Here is a 23,053-nt window from a genome sequence, read left to right on the forward strand (position 1 = left end):
AATGACTGTCTCAATAGTGTCTTCAGGAGTAACTACATACGTTTTAAACTAGTATATGTGACTATTGGTGTATATATGTGAGTATATGTGAAAGTGAGAGATTGAAAGAGTTCCTGTATGAATAAGTATGTGTTTCTATAAGTGATTGTTTAAAAGACTAAGTATGTGTAAGTTTCCGTAGAAGTAAGTGTGGTGGTGTGTGTATAACTGTATATGCAAGTAAATGTATGTTTGATTCTTTATTAGCATGAGTGACTATGTGTGTGAGTAACTCTATGGATGAGTGGCATTGTGTAACAGGATGTATAGATGTATGAGTACATATGATGAGTGAGTACATGTATGAGTGACTGTATAGGACTGTTGGTGAATGAGTGGATGTGTATGTGGATCTTAGAATTACTGAAGAGGTTGTTGTAACTGGTATTGGTATGTCCATTGTTTTGAAATTTTTAGTCTCTATTTTTGAATGTGTGTATCAAAGCTTATATTAAGGTGAGAGGAGGTCTGCCACTCTATCACAAGGATGATGTCATCAGTGATGTCATCAGTGATGTCATTTGAGATGTCATCAGTGATGTCATGAGTGATGTCACTGACCATGTCATGAGTGATGTAATATGTGACGTCATCAGCAGTGCATTGCGGGCGCGCGAGTTATAGTTAGCTGAACTAACTATAACGGGGCAATTTCATTGGTTTTTTACGAGTAAAATGTCCAGCTAACTATAACATGTGTGAAACCTATGGTTTTTTCACTGAATTTCTAAGGTTTTTTAAATGCTAATTCCTAACTATAACGTGTGTGAAACCTATGGTTTTTTCAGTGAATTTCTAAGGTTTTTTAAATGCTAATTCCTAACTATAACGTGTGTGAAACCCATGGTTTTTTCATTGAATATATATATATATATATATATATATATATATATATATATATATATATATATATATATATATATATGTGGAAGATCTAAAACAACTGCAATATAAGATCAAGCACAAGAAGCGTTATAAAAGTCAACAAGAGGAACAATATCTATCCTTGGTCTCGAAACTGAGTAAAGACTACAAAAATATTGTTACCACTGCTGACAAGGGAGGCAATGTGGTTATTTGGCCTCAAGATGCCTACATTGAGGAGGCCATGAAACAACTAAATGACTCCTCGTGTTATGTTAAATCTTCAGGCAAGGACTACAATCTGGCCAAAGAATCACTTTTGAAATTGCTCCACAAATGGAAGAGGGAAAATATGATCTCAAAGCAAGAATTTGATTTCCTATATGTGGAATTTCCTATAATACCAAGACTTTATCTCCTCCCAAAAGTACACAAACTAGTCACACCAGTACCTGGCCGACCGATTATCTCGGCCATCGGGGGAATGGTAGAACATGTTACCGAATATATAGATTACTTCCTACAGGACTTAGTGAAGGAATTACCAACATATGTAAGGGACACGGGAGACTTCATTGCCAAGATTAAGGATATTCCGTGGAGCGACGATCTTTTATTGATCACCCTAGACATTGAGTCGCTCTACACCAGTATTGTACATACAACTGGTTTGAGTGCATTAGAACATTTCCTTGGTAAGAGACCTGTTGAATGCTATATGCACAATAAGATGATTTTAGAACTTACTGGTTGGTGTCTAAACAACAATTTCTTTCTATTTGGTGACAACATCTTCATACAAAAGCGAGGTGTGGCGATGGGGGCCTGTTTCTCCCCCAGCTATGCGTGCTTGCACGTAGGCTGGTGGGAGGAACGGGTCCTCATGCACACCCATGGTGTAATGTACAGAAAACATGTCATACAGTGGATACGCTTTATAGACGATGTTTTTATTCTGTGGAGAGGCAATTTGGAAAGTGTCAACAATTTCCTGGCTTGTATTAATAACAACCAAGAAAATTTAAGATTCACTTCTAATGTAAGCGCAAATGAAGCTGAATTCTTGGATGTTAAACTATACGTTAAAGATGGCCGTCTTGTCACTAAACTACATAGAAAGAAAACTGCTGGCAATAACATCTTGCATGCCAGTAGTTCACATCCTCGACACACGATTGACAACATTCCATTTGGGGAGTTGCTCAGGTTGAAACGAATTTGTAGCACTGATCTTGATTTACAGGCCTGCACAAATGAAGCCCTAGACAGATTCAGATGTAGGGGATACAAAGAATCAGTCTTAAAAACTGCCATCCAGAAAACCAATGCTAGAACCCGTGAGTCTCTGTTTACTAACAGTGAATCAATTGCATCAACTGATTCAAGGGAGGAACAAACTCCCAGGCTTATCACCGGGTATAGCAAACAGGCCAGACAAATTAAATCCATCATAAAACAGCGCTGGCCTGTTTTAAAAACAGATTTGGTTCTGGCCCCCAGGCTTCCAGACAACCCTGTGGTTACTTATCGGAGGGGACCCTCCTTTAAAACCCAGATCAGTCACGAATTCCCTGAGCTAGCAAAACAAGAGGATTGGTTGAAATCCCGGCCGGGATTCAAGCGTTGCTCAACTTGCAGAGCTTGTAAATTTGGAAAAAACACTTCCCAATACTTGACACCGTTCAGTCCTATTGCCAAAAACATCAAGGGCACATTTAATTGCAAAACTGATTTTGCTATCTACATTCTGACATGCACCTGTGGCCTCAGATATGTGGGCAGCACTAAGCTACAGGTGCATGCCAGAATACTCCAGCATTTACGTGCCATCGTTAATAACGATGGCACTTATCCTGTTGCCAGACATTTCAAGGCAAGACATAACAACAACTTACAATGCTTGGAATATTATGTCATTGCCTCAGTCCCTAAATCTAGACGGGGTGGCGATAGGGAAAAAATGCTCAGAAGACTTGAGTCACAATTTATTATTGAGTTAGACAGCAGATTCCCCAATGGATTGAACACAACGGAAGACTTACATGTTTTTTTATAACCAATCCCTGTTTAATGATTTGTTTTGGGCCATTATCTGCCTTCTTTGCCTTTACCCTATTAATTTCATTATGAATTTTATTACACATACTGTATATCATCCCTTTTTTTAGTATCACATGCACAATTGATTTTTTTCACTGGTTCATTGGATTCACATTACTTTTCCCATTTAAGTTTTGGGACACAGACATCAAGATAGATTTAGTTTGTTTCCTCCTTTTGAATCACGTATAGAGTAAAATTTTTTTGGAAGGTGGTTGATATTTGTTGCTTTATCTAAATATATATAAAGGAATTGATTGTAAATCATTACGATCCACATTGTCGTTACATGTCTATTGCATTCATGCAGTTAATTGAGAGATTGCAAAAGAGTAAAACATAGATGATATTTTTATATGGTCATATGCCTAGCATCAGGTTTCATGAATTGAGAAGCTTAGATGATTTTAATATGAAATTATTTATAAATATTTATATTTATTTATATGCTATGCTTGCACAGAATATTTTGCATTATTTGCACAATTGCATTTGCACTTTACCTACGCGCATTGCACTTTTTCATGACAAATGACCACCAGTAACACTGTGTCTTTTTTTGCAATCTACTATATAAGCGCATTTATGCGGATATCATGTGCCATTTTCAATGCACACTGACAATAATTGTCTGATATAAAATTTACAAAATATATAGCATGGCAACTCACAATGGAATGTTAACACAAATTTGGGCAACAAAATGTAAATATTGTAATTATACCTCCCGTTATTCGATTTATATATATCAAATTGTGATTTAGAAAACAGACTATCTATGTTAGCTATATGTAGTGTGTCCTCAGTTTTCAGTTTCTAATCACATGGTGTTGCAAAAAGAAAAAAAATCACTAATTAAATTCGTGCAATGTACCCTTTAAAAGGGATGTTCTTTCATTTGCCTGACGATCTGTGACCAAGGGCGGACGCCCGAAACGCGTCAGATTTGGTGAACTTGCCTTTTTAAATAAACTTGCCGAAAGAAGACTGGGACTTGCGTGGTTTTTCCTCGTTGCTGCCTGTCTGGTGGTTCTGTGGTGAAAGACTTCTGTTTGCGCATATATATATATATATACATACAAAATATTACAATTAAACTGAAGAACATTTAAACAAATTACCAAATTATTTAAATATAAAAAAACTCCAAAATGAAACACTATATATCTATATGTATATGTATTAAATTCAATGTAAAAAAACACATATTAATAATAGATATAATAAATAAGAATCAGAAAAGTTTTGAAGTTTGTGAATAACAGATATACTATTTCCACTCCAGTTTATGCTACAGTAGTGAAAGCGTAGTCTTTTGGAGGGGTTACATTTACTCATCCCACTCCAAACAGGTCAACAGTAGAGAAAGTATTGGACTTAGGAGGGGTAAGATTTACTATTCCACCTCCAGTCTGTGCAATAGTAGGGAAAGTGTTCGACTTCAGAGGGTCAAATTTACTATTCCCACTCCAATCTGTGCAACAGTAGGGAAAGCGTAGCGCTGGGGGTCCGCACCGTACCTACGGGGGTGGGGGTACGCTCTGTACCTACGGGGGTGTGGGTACGCTCCGTACCTATGGGGGTGGGGGTACGCTCCGTACCTACAGGGGTGGTGGTACGCTCCGTACCTACGGGGGTGTGGGTACGCTCCGTACCTACGGGGGTGGTGGTACACTCCGTACCTACGGGGGTGTGGGTACGCTCCGTACCTACGGGGGTGGGGGTACGCTCCGTATCTACGGGGGTGGGGGTACGCTCCGTATCTATGGGGGTGGGGTGCTGGGGTACGGCGCGGACATGGGGGGGCTGGGTGTCCGGTGCGGACGTGTAGGGATGGGGGTACGGTGCGTACCGGGCCCCCTTTTCGCCGTGCATCGTGGCGTACTTAGCTTTTCCGGCACTTTTTGGGTTCCGTAAAAATATTGCCGTGCGAAGTGCTGTGGGTACGAATCGTACTTGCTGGTCCGTAAAACGCTGCCTGACTCCGTGCGAATGTCGCGTACGCGGTGTCCCGGATCGGGATTGTGGGTATATTTGAGCCGTTCGGTGTTTTTTACGATTCGGACGGAAATGGTGTTTCTGTACGAATCGTACTTGCGGGTTTGTAAGGTGCTTTTCCCGGGTACGAGTCGGACGGAGAAAACGCTCCGTCCGACGGTTCGTACCCAGGTTTTACAGGATCGGAATCGGCACCGAAATAGTTGAAAACGATATTAACACCAACTATATTCTGAACAACCATATTACTTACCTGAAAAACAAAATCAATATTTTTGACAACGATATTTTTGCATCATGATATTTTTGTATTACAATATTTGTTTTTGATATTTCTTTCCCCAATATTAAAACCTCAATATTTTAACCAAATACCATAAATGGGTCGTCTTCAGGCACCCACTTCGGCACATTCCTGGACTTATGGATCATTAGAAGAGGCCTGAACCTGCTGTGTGAGCCCTGAGAAGAGCTTAGAAGACTGGACCTGTTGTCCTTCTTGTACCCAGGACAAAGAAGTGGACTCCAAGTGTCATAAGGGTGACCTCCAGTTTAAGCTACAGGGACACAACAAACTCCAAGAGGTCTTTCCCTGCAACTGCCCAGCTGACAAATGGCACTATACCAGAAAAAGACTCTGCTGTGGCCTCTTCCTGAGAGAGAGACAGAGATAGAGAGAGAAAGAGAGAGGCAGAGATACCAATCTGTTGGTTGAATTTCAGAATGTGAAACAAGATATCCTGGAATCAATACTGGCTTCCTTACTTGTCCAAACTGTGTGATCCTAGGCAAATATTTTATTTCAAAGAGCCTCCTTTTCCGTTTTTCCCACATATGTGTGCATTTTTAAATACCCGAGTTCAAGATGTGCACTGTACAAGCACCTATTTTTATTTGATTAAATAGAATATTGTTGCTCCATCTATAATAAGAATCTAGGCCACATTTAGGGTTTACATGACTACTGACTTACCTCTTAGTACACTAATGGCATTGTCGTAGGGCGGCAATGAGCCATGAATGTTTCTAGAATCTATCACATTCCATAAATGTCTGTCTATGTGACTGTATCATATTTTTACATTGTTTGTTGCACCTTATACATACCAAATGCTTTCATGACTCTGCTTTTTTGCGAACTCATAGAGCCCAGCCAGACCCATGGCTCAGCTTGCCCTACTAATTTGCCTGAATACCCTCATCTATTTGTGGCTCGGGCTTAGTACATGGAGATGGAGGTCACTTAATAAAATGATTTGAAACCTGCACACATGCACCGATTTCACACCTCTACCATCAAGGCTTCTTGCAGCAGAGATGAAAAAGAGTGAATGCAGTGAAAACACATTCAAAATAAGTGATCCCAGGGTGGGGACTCTAGGCTGTTGTGTTGTATGTGACCGTAGTCATGAGTTCCCAAAGAGAACATCCAGGCCCATAATTGGATGGGCAGGGACGAAGATTCAACTGGATGTTTTAAATACATACTAGGTTGGGTAGTTGCACCTGGGGGAAGTGACTCGGCTCTACTATGCCTGTGTCAGTTGTTTTGTAATTTTCATTTCACTAAGAGGTGTAACCTTGTTCAATTTTTGAACTGGGATCTTTAAATATATATAGTGACAGGTTTAACAAACAAATAGTAAATCTGGCCCCATATAAGTAGTTCTTGAGTGGGTGCAAATGTACTGCTTTTTGAAATTCACAAACCTTACAAGTCGTAGTCTTGGAAGTCTGCAACAGTCTCAGGTTTACAGTCATACTACTGGCAACCAAACACCTAAAAGGTGATAGAATGAATGCTTGCAAATAGACTAACCAATGGCAATTACTCAGGGCAGTATTCCAACCCATCGTTTTTCACCCACTGTGCCACTCAAGAGTGAGGCCCACCTAATGCACGTGTGTACTGAGCCTGTTCCTCACGGAAACTGTCTATCCCAATCCTTGATCATCTCACTTCTCCACCCTGCAGCCCACTCCTATTTTAGTTGCAAAATTTTAGATTCACCCCCCACAAATCACACCGACTAAGCTTTGCCCCTAGATGTGACCCCTTAATGACCGCTTGCTTAAAGACCCTCTCTTCAAGCATGGTATCAAGGACTCCATTACAGAATACCTTGAGCTGAACTTCAGTGGGGAAGCTGACAGGGCTACTGTATAGGACTGTCCTTAACAGTGATAAGTGAGAACGGTGCAGTGCTCATTATTTTCAACCTCTTTCTGTCCGACAGGCCCCTTTGAATCTCCTTTTTAGAAAAAAATCAAAAACTTGGTTGCTCATAAAGAATTGATCTGTTACTTTCTACGAGTCTGTAGCACATGGGAAATCGGACCGCAGTGCTGGGTCCCTTTGTTCCGAAGTAACTATGTGCTTTACAAGCTCCACTATTAATATTCAAGTAATGGGCCAGGTAACATACAGAGTCCACATAGGCAGAGGTACGCGACGGGCTCCAGCTGTCCACCCCACTTGATTATGCTTTCTCCTGAGATGATTGCCATTGGGCGGCAAGAAGAATAAGACTAGGGCAACTGAAGATGAACTTTTTATCTCCAGAACAGATCAAAGTCAAGCTGTCCAGGAGTTCTCAAGAATTCTCTCTTGGTTGAACGACGTCAATCTAAACAAGTGTGAAGGCCTCAAATTCTTCTTGCGGCAAATGGGAAAGATCAGTTAATGTGACCAACCCCCGTTCAGTTGGTTGGAATCTCAGAGACATCTGGGGATTGATCTGGTGGCTACACTTAAGAAGACACAGGAGTGGAACTTTAAAAGTCTCCTCAGAGTTGTTAAAGCAGGGATACTCCATTGGAAGCTGGGACGACCCTGGCTGGGATGATTTGCAGCCATGAAAATAATAATGTGCCCAGGAATTATGTTTTTTAGGTGCTCAGACTCCACTTTAAGTGGGTGGAAATTAAGACACTGCAGAATATCTAGACAGATTACATATGGCACGAGAAAAGAGCTATGGAAAAAGGCACCCAGTGGGAAAAAAATATATAAAAATATGGGAAGGGGCTTGAAATTCCCACTGTACTGAGGCCAGGTACTTGCGGTGTTTGTTTCAATGGACAGGAAAAGAGACAGATAAGTCCTGATGATTGATCATACTTTCTCAGGTCGTCCACAGTGAAAGGTGCAGTGGCTCAGGAGTCGGAGGCGGAGCAATCTATATCTTGCCAGTGACCAGGGCTTCCCTCTAAGTATAGGATAGGATGAGAGTCCGGTTGGGACCAACATCATATACACAGGTTCCTTCACACCGCTAACGTGAACCTGGACTTTACATGTTGGATAAATATGACCACCTTTGAAGAGTGGAATAGAGAGGATTGCATCACTTTTAGAGACCTCTTTGACTGCGGCTGGGGTGAATCAAACCCTCTGAAAGAGATAGGGAGAGCTTTCAAATTTCTTAAAAGATTCAGGTACCTTTAGTTTAAACACTAAGTAACCACATCTCAGAAGATTCTCTTAAGATAAAGACAATTGAAGAAATGCTAAATCTCGCCGAAATATATGCTATTTAATACTCAACAGGAAGAGTCCAGAAGAAGCTGAGAAAAAACCTTGGGAACGACTTAGAGGCTGATGAGTCACAAGATTTGTGGAGGAAGGTGACATTCCAAAACACGCAGAAGGGGAGAAATATTTGTCCCCATTACTCTTTAGGAGCAACATCAGCCATACCTTTTCTCTGGGTACCTACAACTGATAGCTGGTTACGAAACATCTGGCTATTACTAGGGATGCAGAAGTTGATGGGTGTGGTCTGGGACAAGGAAAGGGAATTCCCAAACCATTGGGGCCCAGTGGTGAACTATCAATGGAGTTTTTTCAGTGGACTGTGTTGCCTGCATCGATTACGGGTACTCAATCTGCTGGGACAGCATGAAAATGACTATCAAGAGGAGAAGCGATTGAGGTACAGGCTAAGGAAGAGCGAAAGGGTTCTATGCAATTTTTAAGAGGAAAAGGGACAGGTTGGGTAGATCGCTAGTTAGGCTGCTGGTTGAAGCAGGGAAAGGCGCCAGGAGGAAGGAAAGGGGGTTTGTTTAACATTCATCAATAATGTTCAGTTTTATGGATAATGTTGGTCGGCTAATGAGCGTGTGTGTGCTATTCGCATGTTTGAATGTAAAAATTAATCCTAGCTGAGGGTCCATCCGATGGTGAGTACAGTTCTGCATTGACTTCTTGGACCTGCTTCTTGCTCTACTGAATCACAAAATACATAGGAAACGCGCGAGCGCGCGAAACAAGATGGCTGCCGTGTAGAGAGCTCCGGCGATTTTTCGCCCGTTTTTCGTTATTAAACGACGAATCCTGTCAGTTTTGCGGCGCAAATGAGGTCGCTTGACTTCTTAACATCCTACCTGTTGATTGCTGTGATTTTCTTGGGATTTGGACGGTGTTAGAGGCGTTTTTCGGTGGCCAGCTTCTGCTTCCAGCTCTTCCTTCAGGTATTCCCAGCTTTGTCTGTCAGGGGGAGGAGCACGCCTTCAGGAAAGGGCCTGGCTTGGGCCTAGCCACTCCCATAGCCTGTTATAGCTGCTGCACCAGCTCTAATAAGGATTTTCTCACTGCTGCAGTATTTTTTCTTTCATTTTCTTGCTTTGTTGCTGTTATTTTTGCAATTTTGTTATTCTATTTTATTTTTATTATTATTATTCTACTTTCAATACTAAATCAACATGGATAATAAAAATATTCATCCTAAAAGGAAGCAGCAGGTTTCACCTCCGCCAATTAAATCAAAGGCGGTAGAGTCGGCAGAACCTTCATTATCCTTAATTTTAGAGGAAATTCAAGCGCTTCGTGTCAACACAGATTCTATTGCCTCAGAGATTAAAAATGTTCGAAAGGAAATGGCGAGTCTGTCAATGAAAATCACTGATGATGCAATTAAAATACAAGATAATAAGGCTAAGCTTGAGACTTTCACTCCACTTGTAGCGAAAATATCTCCTTTGTCTACCCGACTTCTAGAGATGGAAAATCGTAACAGACAATACAATTTACGCATTTTTAATTTACCAGAGGATGTGGAGGGTGGCAACTGTAGATTGTATTTGGAAAATTTGATTCCTGGGCTTCTACAAATTAAATTTCCAGAAAAATTTGAGATTGACAAGGCCCATAGAATTTCTTCACATCGCAATCCTCAACATACCAAACCTCGTCAAATGATTTTCAAAGTCCTCAGGCATCATCATTTGGTTTTGATTCGAAAGGCAGCATGAGAGATTCCTTCCTTGATGGTCAATGGGAATAACATTTTTATTCATCAAGACTTTGCCAAGGAAACAGTCTCAATTCGCAAGGAATTTTCTGCTCTTCGGCCTCAACTGCGAAGTCTTGGGTTCAAATATGGTCTTTTTGACCCTTCAACAATGCGTATCTGGAAAGACAATCTTTCAAAATCTTTTCAGCGTCCTGATGACTTGCGTCAGTTTTTGGATCAACGTTCACAGCATTCCATGGATACTCATGACTCTAATACTTGATTATAGCTAATTTACGTATTTTCTGACAGGTTAATGGGTCATTACTACATTGGGCTCCAACGGCTCGGTCATGCTTGTTAAGCGTATGTGCGTTTCATCTTTGATATTTTTGTACCCTGTTTGTCGTTCTCTCCTTTTTAAAATTTTTTCATCTCCTTTTACTAGTTCTGGAGCTACTATTTTCTCTTATTATTGTTCTCCTTCTTTTCTTTTTCTCCTCTTCTTAATCTTTTTTTTATTCTTTCTCTCTTCATTATGGGTGATATTAAAGTTGTTTCACTAAATGTTAAAGGTTTACGTCATCCAGTTAAGCGTACAAAAATCTTAGATTATTTAGGTAGTTGTAAGGCAGACATTTGTTTTCTTCAAGAGACTCATATAGATGACAAAATCTTAAATTATATGAAGAAGAAATGGGTAGATACTATTGTTTCATCACCTGCTATTGGTAAAAAAAATGGGGTGGATATTTTGGTTGCAAAAAAATTGCATTGCCAAATCTTAAGCAAAATTTCGGATGCAGATGGAAGATATATCATAGCTAAAATTAAAATTCATGATTCAGTCATATTTTTACTCAATGTTTATGGTCCTACTGCGGATGACCCTCTTTTTTGGTCTAATATTACCACTGAGGTTCTAAAGTTGGGTAAAGTTCCTTTAATTGTTGGAGGTGACTTTAAAGTTTTTGCTGACCCATTATTGGATAGAATATCTAGTACTACATTTCGCCCTCCTAAGGTTTTTCATGCTTTTAAATCATTTATTCATGCCACCAAGTTAGTTGACATTTGGCGTTTGCACTTTCCTACAGAAAAATGTTTTACATTTTTCTCTAATCCACATAATTCGCATTCTAGAATTGATTATTTTTTAATCTCCACACAACTAGTCCAATCTGTTAAGACTCCTAAGATTGGTAATATTGACATCTCAGATCATGCCTTGATTTCTTTTGTTCTGAACTTAACTTCAACTTTTACAAACCAAACTAGATGGCGTATGAATACTGGAATTGTTCTTAATGAACATAAGAAGCCTAAAATCTTAAATGCCATTCAAGACTATTTTTTACTCAATCCTGAAGGATCCACTTCTATGGTCAATAGATGGGACGCCTTTAAAGCTTACATTAGGGGTGTAACTATTTCAATTATGGCCTATGAAAATAAAACATTTAACGCACGTATCAGATGTTTGGAAAAACAAATTGCGAAATTTGAAAGGCTTTTTATTTTATCAAATGATCCTCAATTTAAAGTCAAGCTACAAAAACTTCGATATAAATTTAACTCAATCCTTAGTACAAGAGCTGACATCCAAATTTCTAATTCTAAGGCTAAATTCCGTTTTAATGCCAACAGATCTGGGAAACTTTTAGCTAATTACTTACGTATAAAAAAGATAGAACGCAAATTACCTCATTTCATGACCCTAATGGTAAAATTGCAATATCTCATAACGATATTGTTAAGGAATTTTTGTATTTTTACTCTACTTTATATAATAAGCCTGATCCTCATGATCCCTCCATACTGGACTCTTTTTTAAATACATGTGATTTGGCCAAAATTTCACACTCAGATAGGCTTGGGCTAGATTTACCCATTACTACAGATGAAATTTTAGCTGCTATTAAATCCATTAAAAAAAATAAATCCCCTGGCCCAGATGGTATCCCAGCTGAGTTTTATAAAGAGTTCCAGTCCCAACTTTTGCCTTATTTATTTCAACTTTTTACTTTTTTTGGTTCTTCAGGAACGATCTCAGGTTCTTTTACTGATGCTTTAATTATTGTACTTCCTAAGCCAGATAAAGACCCCACTCTTGTTTCAAATTACCACCCTATTTCTTTAATTAATCAAGATTGTAAATTGTATGCTAAAATACTTGCTTCTAGACTGGCCCCTATATTGGATTCTATTATACATCTTGATCAATCCGGTTTTATGAAGAATAGATACTCTACAAATAACACAAGAACCTTATTACACGTTATTGAACAGAGTTTCCCCGCAGGAATTTTGGCTTTGGATGCAGAGAAAGCTTTCGACAAAATCCATTGGCAATTTTTATTTCAAACCTTATTATCATTTAATTTTGGTACTTCGTTCATACGCATGATTTCTGCTCTGTATTATGCCCCTACTGCTCGTTTATTTATCAATGGCCAAGTATCTAGTCAGTTTTCTCTTTTTAGAGGCACAAGACAAGGTTGTCCCCTTTCTCCACTTTTATTTATAATTGGAATTGAACCTTTCCTTACTCATATAAGAAAATGTGTTAATATTAAAGGTATTAAGATTAAGGAGATTAATATCAAAACCTTAGCCTATGCTGATGATGTGCTGTTATTTATTAGTGAACCTATATCCTCAATACCTGCCTTATTAGAAATTATTGCAAAATACTCCATGGTTTCTGGCTATAAACTTAATATTAATAAAACTGAATTCTTCCCTTTAAACATTTTTTGTACTCCTGATATGTTACCCATAGCTGATATTATGTGGCAAAAAGATAAATTAAAATATCTTGGGATTCTATTTGCGTCCTCCATAAAAGCAACATTAACATTAAATAGTAACTTTATTCTGAATTATATCAAAGATAAAACGTCTAAATGGTCTTCACTTCACCTCTCTTGGTGGGGTAGAATGGACTCCATTAAAATAACTATTGCTCCTAAAAGGTTTTATACACTTGCTATGATTCCTATTCAATTTCCATTACAATTCTATAAAGACATTGATAGACTTCTCTCCAAATTTCTCTGGAACAATAAATCAACTCGTATTGGTTATAAAAAATTAAAAATACCCAAATGCAATGCTGGATTTGGTTTGCCTGACTTTTTTCTATATTACAAGGCATTTATACTGAAACAAAGTTCCATATGGTTTCCTCCTTCCTCTTTAAATAACCAACCTACATGGCTTCATATAGAGCAGTCTCTTGTGGATCCTTTTCCATTGACCACCTTGCTAACAATGTCTAATAGGTCAACATATGTGCAAAAATGGGTTATTATTAAATCTACTAAACTCATTTTTAATGACCTGGATTCAATTTTTTTGACCCCTATGATTCATACTGAAGATATGTCATTATGGCATAGTAATGTTATTAAATTGAATAGAAATGTTAATTTTTGGAATGCTTGGATTAAAGCTGGTATCTTTTATCTTAAAGATATCTATTTCGACAATGTTTTTATTTGTTTTGAAGCTTTACAAATGAAATTTAGTTTACCTCAATCTGATTTTATTAAATATGAGTCTTTATGTAATTCAATTTTAGACTCCTTCCCTCATGGTATTCCGTTTAATGTTAAAGCAGATTTAGCACTATATATTCAAACTATCTCTACGTCATCACATACTGTCTCTATTTTATATAAAAAATTATCTAATTCTATAGGAAACAATTTAAATATTATTTCAACATTTTGGAATGCTGAGCTTTCACTTTCTTTGTCCAACGATACTTGGACGACTGTTTGGCTTAATAGTATTTAAAGCTGGCTGCCTGTTTCACTTTACCAAACCAATTCTTATATTTTATTTAATTGTTTATGGACCCCAGTACGTTTATTTCGTGCTAAACTGATGCAAGACGACATTTGTTGGCATTGTAAATTACTTCCTGGATCATTACGACATATGCTTTTTGAATGTCCATTAATTTTTAAATTTTGGTCTGATGTTTGGGATATTATTCAACAAATATTTCATATTCATGATGTTATTTCTTACAAAATATTAATATGTAAATCTGTTGGTCTTTTGCATAACTTAACTGAATTAGAAGGTGAACTGTTTAATTTCCTACTGTCAGCTGCTTTAAAGTCCATTACATTTTGCTGGAAGGATATTTCGTCTTTATCAGTTCATGCTTGGTGGTCATGGGTCATTTTTACAACAAGAGGTGCTCAATTATCCCTGAAAGGGATCAATCATAACTCTAATTTGTTTCACTCTTTTTGGTTACCTATAGATGTATACTTATCTTTATAATTGTATATTTATACTTGATCCACCGTTTTACAGTCATTCTACTTAAAGCCTTATATGATGAACGTAGCTCTTTTTTATGATAAGTTGACATTGCAATTTTTCATGGCTCCCTCCCTTCCCTTCTTTTTAGTTTATCTTCCCTCCTTTAATTGATTATTTATACTTCTTTACCTATTGTAATTTAGAGTTGCTTTTGGAAATTTCTTATTTTATATAGGTATTTTCGCTTATGGTAAATTTTTTATGTATTGTCTGTATTTGTTTATTATTAAGAAAAATTTAATAAAACATTTTGAACTCAGAATCACAAAATACATAAAAACTAAAATTCCCATTTTCACACACCTTCTCTCCACGGCTCCGGAATGGGCCTTTCGCTGCAATCATTTCATATAGAGTAACTCCAAGAGTGAAGTAGTCAACGCTCCAGTCATATTCATCCCCTTTCAGCAACTCTGGAGCCATGAACCCTGCAAGGAGTAAAAAAATGTTTCAAGCATCTCAAATCCAGGAGTCACTATGAGGGTTGAAGTAGACAATTTGGGAAGAGGATGTGGCCTAACGGCTAGGGCAGTGGACCTTGAAGCTGGAGAACCGGGTTTGAGTCTCGCAGGGACGCTCAACATCCTGTGTATCTGGGCAAATCACTTAATCACCCCGTGCCTAACCACAAAAATAATAATTAATATGTTCGACTGTAACGCAACTGGTGCTTATGTAAAGTGCTCTGATACCATCGCTAAATAAAACTCCCAAAAAAAGCAAAAAACATGTGGAATCACAGCAAGACACACTTGCTTACGCATGGATTGGGGTGCCGAGAGATGGACATGAAGGTATGGGGGGCCGTCAGATTCACAAAGGCGCCTTTGCAATAGTATGCGTAGTCACCGTCTAGGAGACAATACATATTTGCTGAATGTCGATACTAAGGGATTAATTTTTTTCTCATTCAAAATTCATACCACTTATAATGTTTCATTAGAAGCTCAAAGTAGGCAAGCCAACTCCATTGAAAATTCTCCAACACGCACCTTTCCACTGAAGTTCCGAGTAGAATAAATTCTAATTGGAAATTCAGACCAGTAAAGATCTATTTAAAATGTTAGAACTAGAAAACACCACTCCACTGGGACTTACAAGCAGACAGAAGCTTCCATTTAAATTCAGAGAAGGCAAACTCTCGCAGTAGTACATTTCCATCGGGCGAGAGTTTTCCATAGGAAAATACAAGCAGTCAAGATATTTCCAGAGAAAAGTTTTCCACTACATATCCATAGCATCGACTCACCAGGTGTCCCCGCATATCCCTTTGTCTTGGTCTTTTCTTCTGGAAGTTCTACTGCCAGACCCATATCCGAGAGTCTGACATGCCCTGTGGAGAAGGACAACTTTCATCAGAACATGAAAAAGGGTACATCAAATGTTCATGACTGAGGATTCTGCATGGTCAATAAACATTAACCACACTTACCATTCATTTCAGGACTTACATTAACAGAGAAGTATTATATTTGAGAAGATATAACTGTGTCTCACCAACATCGTCCAGTAAAACATTCTCCGGTTTTAAGTCCCGATAGATAATGCGGTTCTGGTGGAGATGCTCCAGTCCACAAATGATCTGAGCGATGTAGTAAGCAGCCCTCTCCTCTGAGAAACCAGGATTCTGCGAATCCACTTCGTAGATGTGGAACCTAGAGTTGTGAGACAGTGTTAAGACAGGTATTGACAGTATGTGGGGGAAAATTAGGAACATAGTTTAGGGTTAAGCACATCAAACTACTTCCCAGCATGGACCTCAATTAAGTGTCATCATGAGTAGCAACCCCTGTCCCAAGAATAAACACTTTCCTGACTCCTTTACTAATCATCATTAAGTGACTAGAGCTGATTACAGATGAGGAGATTCCAAGTCAAGGGTTTGGACCAGGGCTTGACAGCTCATCAAAGTGAACATGACCTAGAGAAAGAGCTAGGACCTCTTTCTGATATAATCTGACAAAGTAATGGAAAGAATGAGGGATGGGAAAACACATCTAATATTTAGAATAAGGCATTTTTTAAGCAGGACAAGGGGTCATCCCTAGATCTAATAGCAATAGAGCCTGCATGTGATATGCCAGGGATAAATTAACATGTGAACCATAGTGGAAAGGGAGCTGCTATCTGCCTCCATTAACAAGCAAAGATCCACTGTACGGAAGCTGTTCTTCTCCTATTATACCACTGGTCCGCCAGTAAAAGGGATGAGCGGAGGAGTCTTGCATATTTTAGCATATGGTTTCATGTGAGTTTGGAAATAAGAATATCTGACTCCTCCACTGGCTGGATGTGGTTAATCTGTAAGACCACCTGGAAGGAGGTCATAGAACTTACAAGAGGCAAAGAGGTAGTACATTATGGAAAACAGTTTCCTGGCAGGGTCCCATACCTGAGGTCTCCTCCGTTCATGATGGTCATTACAAGGCAAAGGTCAGTCTTGGTTTGGAAGGCATACGCCAGCATGACAATGAAGCGGCTGTGAACCTTGGCTAGGATCCTCTTCTCCACCATGGCACCCTGTGACCAAGACGAACCAGAGAGGTGTCAGAATCTCCATTGAGAAGGGGTAATATTGTGTAGGTTGCAGGGTGCTCAGGGCTCCATTGGAATCCAACGCATTAGCATTCTATGAGACCAGGGTACCTGACTCTACTCCAAGACTGTGCCTCAGATATCAAAGTGAAAGCAACCTCCCAGTGTGTGCATGGAGTATGACGGAAACAAGTCACCTGACCGTAGAGCACGGTCCATGGCATTAGCATGACACACACCTACTATATTGTCATGAATGGGGCAGGGCATCTAGACATACAGTGTGTCAATGCTGTCTACATGGTCTGCAGGCTAGATCAGGTCCCAGAAATCAGAGTGACACTGCCCTCTTATAGCGGGTATGAAAAATGAGAGAAATCAAAAGTTACAGATAAGTTATAGTTAGGAAAACGTTCTTTATTCTTTCCATACAAACCATACTTAAACTGCACAAATATTAGAAATTCTAAAGTTATAGTTATAACTTTAGTTTACAATTTAGACACTACCTTCACTTTACTATTGCACCCACCTATGCACACAGGTTATTTACAACTTACATTTTAACTTAACACACCACTTTGAAATGACTACAAGTCACGCAGTTTCGTACACAGTGTTCTCACCCACTCGTCACACTACATTAAATATAACTCACCCCTTCTCAATGCACTGGTCATACCTCTGCATATGACATTACTTATACAATCTCAACTCATAGCTTTGATAACAACACTTATAAAAGCTGAATTGAGATGGTTTTTCAGAACACAGTGCATGGTAGAGTCGTGAGTTATAGTTCATGTAGTATGTGCATTTGTATTTGTTGATGCGTTGTGGTAAATATTTCGTTACCGGTACTATTTTTTATGCGGTAAAGTCTTAGTGAGAATAACTCAGTAAAAATAAGAGGCAGAATCCGTGGTATTAGAGGTTTTAAAAGGCTTTATTCCTATACAAAGGAATACAATTCGAATTGTAGGCATTCTATTCCATCACCACGAAAGTTCAGGAAGGAAGGGCATATATTATTGACAGGTAATCAGTTTTATAAGAATTACATTATAGTATGACAGATGCAGGAGGCGTAACAGTTGATAAGAGAGATAAAATATGCATACGTAACCAAAAAAGGCGTAAACATGGGTGTAACTAAAATACGTCATTAAACATGATGTCACAAATGGGTGGATCCATAAGAGAATCCTGCAATGTCAGCAGAAATATTTGGCAGAGATGCGTGCGCAGCCGTATGACGTGTGATTGACGTGCAACTAGAGGGTGAAGGAGACTTGACATTTAGCTCTACATGTGGAGACAGAAGTCTGGGGGTCATGTCAACCTAATCCCAAATCATATCTAGTATCCTATGTTTAAAGAACTGTATTATCCAAAAGGAAAGGTCTCTCGGACGGAATCTATTCTATACTGACTGTTAGTGCGTGTACGGGCGTCTAAGTGTCTACATGAGATGCGAGGGGGTAGGAATCTTCCATGGTAACGGGGCTATGAATTACTTGCACGAGGACAGTGAGGCCTGGCCCCTTTGCACGGTAGCTGGAGGAATGTTTACCTAAACTGCTAGACAGGAATGCATCGGATGAGGAGCGAAGTAGATAATCTTGAAGGTGAAATACAGTTTTTGGCAGGCAATATGCTAGATCAGGCACCGTTAGCCGCGCAGGGAGTAGGACAAAGTTCATGGATACAGATGCAGGCTCAGACTGGAGCTTTCAGAGGCAGAAGACAGGAAAAGGCTTGATGACAGAATTCAGGGCCTACTCGCCTGAATCTGTAAAATGTGGAAAGTGAACCACATAAAGTCGGTGGCCTTTCATACTTAGGAATGGAATATCTGACCCATTCATGGCGGATCTGAAAGAGGACATGTTGACGGTGGACGCACATATATTTGCGTCTTCAAAACTGGAGCAGGAGGGAACATACATGTACTTATAGCATGTACATGGAGCCGTTGGGGTCTACGATAGGGGACATAACTGATCACAAAATTCATATTTCCTCATTCCCTCCTTGTCCCCTACGGACCCTCAGGAGATATCGATCTTCATCAATCCATCGATCTGTTCATATAGCATCATTTGTTCTTCTTTCTTCTTCCGGGATCTTGAACGAAAACTTGGATGTGGGATACACGATGTGGCACACAGACCACAAATCGCTGGCCCACATTGTAGACATAAACAGCAACTGAATAGTATGAGAAAGCCAATACCTAGGAAGGATAGGATTCTCCATCCCCAGGCTGACAACACGCCCCAGAACCAACCGGACCAAGTCCAGGTGCCTGGACTCTGGTGTATCTGGCTTATAATCTTATGAAGGCGGGTTATGGCTTTATATACTGACGGCGAATTTTATGGTATGAAAATGCAGCAACTTGATCCGATGACCCTACAAGCTCCGCCCCTATCGGCCAGGATGACGTCAAGGACAAGACGATTTTGAAGCACTACAATCCGCATAGCAGACTGCTCTTCTGTTAAATTGCCTAGGGCGGAAATAGTCTCGTTCACTACTGCTTCAAGGGTTCTGGTTAATCTACGTATCAGCTTACTATTAGTGACTGTACCTATATAGGGAAAGAATCCTTTATTGAAATCTGTGTATTTTTCCCATGCTGTTTCAGTGTAATCGACAATTGGGAGATCTCTCTGTTGTCTATTGTGTACTAAATGGGTATTTCTATGATAATCAGGAGGAGCTAGGAAAACAGGTGGCAGAAGGAATGCTATGTAACAAGTACCATCCCAATCTAGAGGTAGACATATATATGCGGTCTGGCCACATATGTGTGGTAAATATTTCTCCTTTACCGGGACTGAATTTGATACAGGAACATAATAAAATAGCTCAGTAAAATGAGAGGCAGAATCCGTGGTATTTAGAGGTTCGGAATGGGCTTTATTCCATTAACTCGATTATAATCGGTTGCCCCAATGTTCCGTCACCACGAAGGTTCAGGAAGTGAAGCACACACATTATTGACATGAAATGACTTTTATAATACATACATTACAATGAAGCGAATGCAATAGGCGTAACAATTGATAAGGAAAATGACGAATTGTCTACGTAACCGAAAATGGGTGTAATAAGGAGAAAAAAGGAACATAATTGGTTATGAGATCATATATAGGTGGATCTATAAGATAATATTTGGCATAGATGCGCGCGCAGCAGCATGACGTGTAATTGACGTGTAACTAAGGGGTGAAGGGGACTTGACATTTAGCTCTACATGTGGAGACAAGAAGTCTGAGGGGTCAAGTCAACCTAATCCCAAATCATATCTAACATCCTATGTTTAAAGAACTATGTTATCCACAAAGGAAGGACTCTCGGACAGAATCTATTCTATACTGTCTGTGCGTGCGTGTACAAGCGTCTAAGTGTCTACACTAAATGCGAGGGCAGTAATCTTCCATAGTAACAGGGCTATGAATTACTTGTATTAAGACAGAGAAGCCGGGCCCTTTGCTTGGTAACTGGAAGAATGTTTACTTAAACTACTAGGCAGGAATGCATCGGCTAAGGGGGAAGCAGATAACTCGAAGGTGAAATACAGTTCTTGGCAGAGAATAGGCTGATGTCAGGCTTCGTGAGCCGCGCAGAGAATGAGACAAAGTTCATGGTCACAGATGCAGGCTCAGACTGGAGCTTTCAGAGGCAGAAGGCAAGAAGAGTTTTGATGACAGAATCAGGGCCTACTTGCCTGGACTGTAAAATGGCATAAGTGAGCCATATAAAGCCGGTGGCCTTTTGTACTTAGGAATGGAATATCCGGCCTATTCATGGCGGATCTGACAGAGGACATGTTGACGGTGGACGCACTTGTATTTGCGTCTTCATAACTGGAACTGGAGGGAACATACATGTACTTGTGACATGCATATAGAACCGTTGGGGTCCAAGATAGGGGACATAACTGACCAGAAAAATCCATATTTCCACATTCCCTCCTTGTCCCCTACTTGCCCGTTAAGAGATATCAATCTTCATTAATCCATTGATCTGTTCATATAGCATCATTTGTTCTTCTTTCTTCTTCCGGAATCTTGAATGAAATCTTGGTGGTGGAATACACGATGTGGCACACAGACCACAAATCGCTGGTCCACATTGTAGACATAGACAGCAACTGAATAGTATGAGAAGGCCAATACCTAGGAAGGATAGAACTCTCCATCCCCAGGCTGATATCACACTCCAAAACCAACTGGACCAAGTCCAGGTGCCTGGGTTCTGGTGTATCTGGCTTACAATCTTGTGAAGGCGAGTTATAGCTTTATATACAGATGGCGAATTTTCTGGTATGAATACGCAGCAGCTTGATCCGATGACCCTACAAGCTCCGCCTCTATCAGCCAGGATGACGTCAAGGACAAGACGATTTTGAAGCACAACAATCCGCATAGCAGACTGCTCTTCTGTTAAATTGCCTAAGGCGGAAATAGTTTCATTCACTACTGCTTCAAGGGTTCTAGTTAATCTACGTATCAGCTTACTATTGGTAACTGTACCTATATAGGGAAAGATGCCTTTATTGAAATCTACATACTTGTCCCATGCCGTCTCAGTATAATCGACAATTGGGAGATCTCTCCGCTCTCTATTGTGTACTAAATGAATATTTCTATAATAATCAGGAGGAGCTAGGAAAACAGGTGGCAAAAGGAATGCAATGTAGCAGGTACCATCCCAATCTAGAGGTAGACGCATATATGCAGTCTGACCACATATAAAATAGGAGTGGCGATAAGCTCTGAATGAAGATTTGCCTTGATCACTGAATTCTACTGTAGTAGTGCATTTACTATGGCCCATATGTATGGAACCAACCTTTCTTACACACAATTCACCTTTTGCTGGGAATACTGACATGGTGGGTAAGACTAGTTCAACTTCGGATACGACATTTAGAATCATGAGATTAGGTGTAAAATTACCTAATCCATATACTTCATTTTCTAGATCAGTTCCTGTTCTTTTGGGGCGACCCTCCTTGTCAGGATAGCAGACCTTGAGTAAAACTAGGTTCAGATTTCCCCATACCCACTGATCTTGGTAAACTGCTGTGTCTGAGTTTATGGAATTGATTAAACTAAACCATGCTCCACAGGAGCCATTACATGTAAATGGATGTGGAAAGAAAGGCAAGACTCCTTCATAATTCTGATAGGGAGGGAGTCGGCCACACACCCAACAATTAGTTGCATTACTAGTCTGATGGGAATGATGTAGCATACTAATGAAAGTGTTATTGCGCAGCGCAAGTCTATAGGACAATTCATGCGGGGGTAAGTCACTAAAAGAATGTTCTGCAATAACATTGTGAACATTTCTGGCAATAGGGTAATATATGTGCAACAACATACTGGTAATAATTATTAAAAGACTTAGGGAAAACAAAATTAATAATGTCCCTATACAATGGCTACGCAGTGATTTACAATACGCCTGTCGTTTCATCATTTTTCGCGACTGTTCATGATTCAGGTCTAGAGGATACATGTCAGAGACAGATTCAACCGCTTCACCTAGGAGAGGACTTAAACAATCAAACCGTCTGACGTCCTTAACTTAACTTTGTAAAGTTCGCTTTCAGTTTTTTCCACCAAAGGAAGTTTTGAATCAGTCTGTGAGGGAGTGCAGGGCACAATGTCTATATCCGTGGATTGTCCATGAAATTTCTTGATATGACTTGAATGAATCCAGCCCTGGCGGCCCTCGATCTTCACGGCTGTTCTTGTGGTCAGCAGAACCAACTTGGGTGTCTTCCACCTGGGCTCCAGCTGAGTCTTTCAGTCGAAATTTTTCACAAACACAAAATCCCCCGGAACTACGTCATGGGGTTTCACCTCAGTGTTGTCGGGAAATGCTGCAGCAACCTGTGAACGACAAGATTGTAGTGCAGACAT

The 23,053-nt window shown here is 39.6% G+C and overlaps 1 protein-coding gene across 1 annotated transcript in view; it reads right to left on the reverse strand.

Moving 5' to 3' along the window:
- LOC146782831 (rhodopsin kinase GRK1-like) overlaps positions 1-23,053 on the reverse strand; it is a 315,996-nt gene that overhangs the window by 93,370 nt on the left and 199,573 nt on the right. The window contains exons 3-6 of the mRNA XM_085640123.1: positions 16,969-17,096; positions 16,074-16,231; positions 15,826-15,909; positions 14,880-15,004 (exon numbers count right to left, since the gene is read on the reverse strand). Coding sequence (XP_085496249.1) covers positions 14,880-15,004; positions 15,826-15,909; positions 16,074-16,231; positions 16,969-17,096 — 495 coding nt within the window. The remainder of the gene's footprint in view (positions 1-14,879; positions 15,005-15,825; positions 15,910-16,073; positions 16,232-16,968; positions 17,097-23,053) is intronic.

This window comes from Triturus cristatus, chromosome 12, assembly GCF_964204655.1.
Source record: "Triturus cristatus chromosome 12, aTriCri1.1, whole genome shotgun sequence".
Lineage (NCBI taxonomy): Eukaryota > Metazoa > Chordata > Amphibia > Caudata > Salamandridae > Triturus > Triturus cristatus.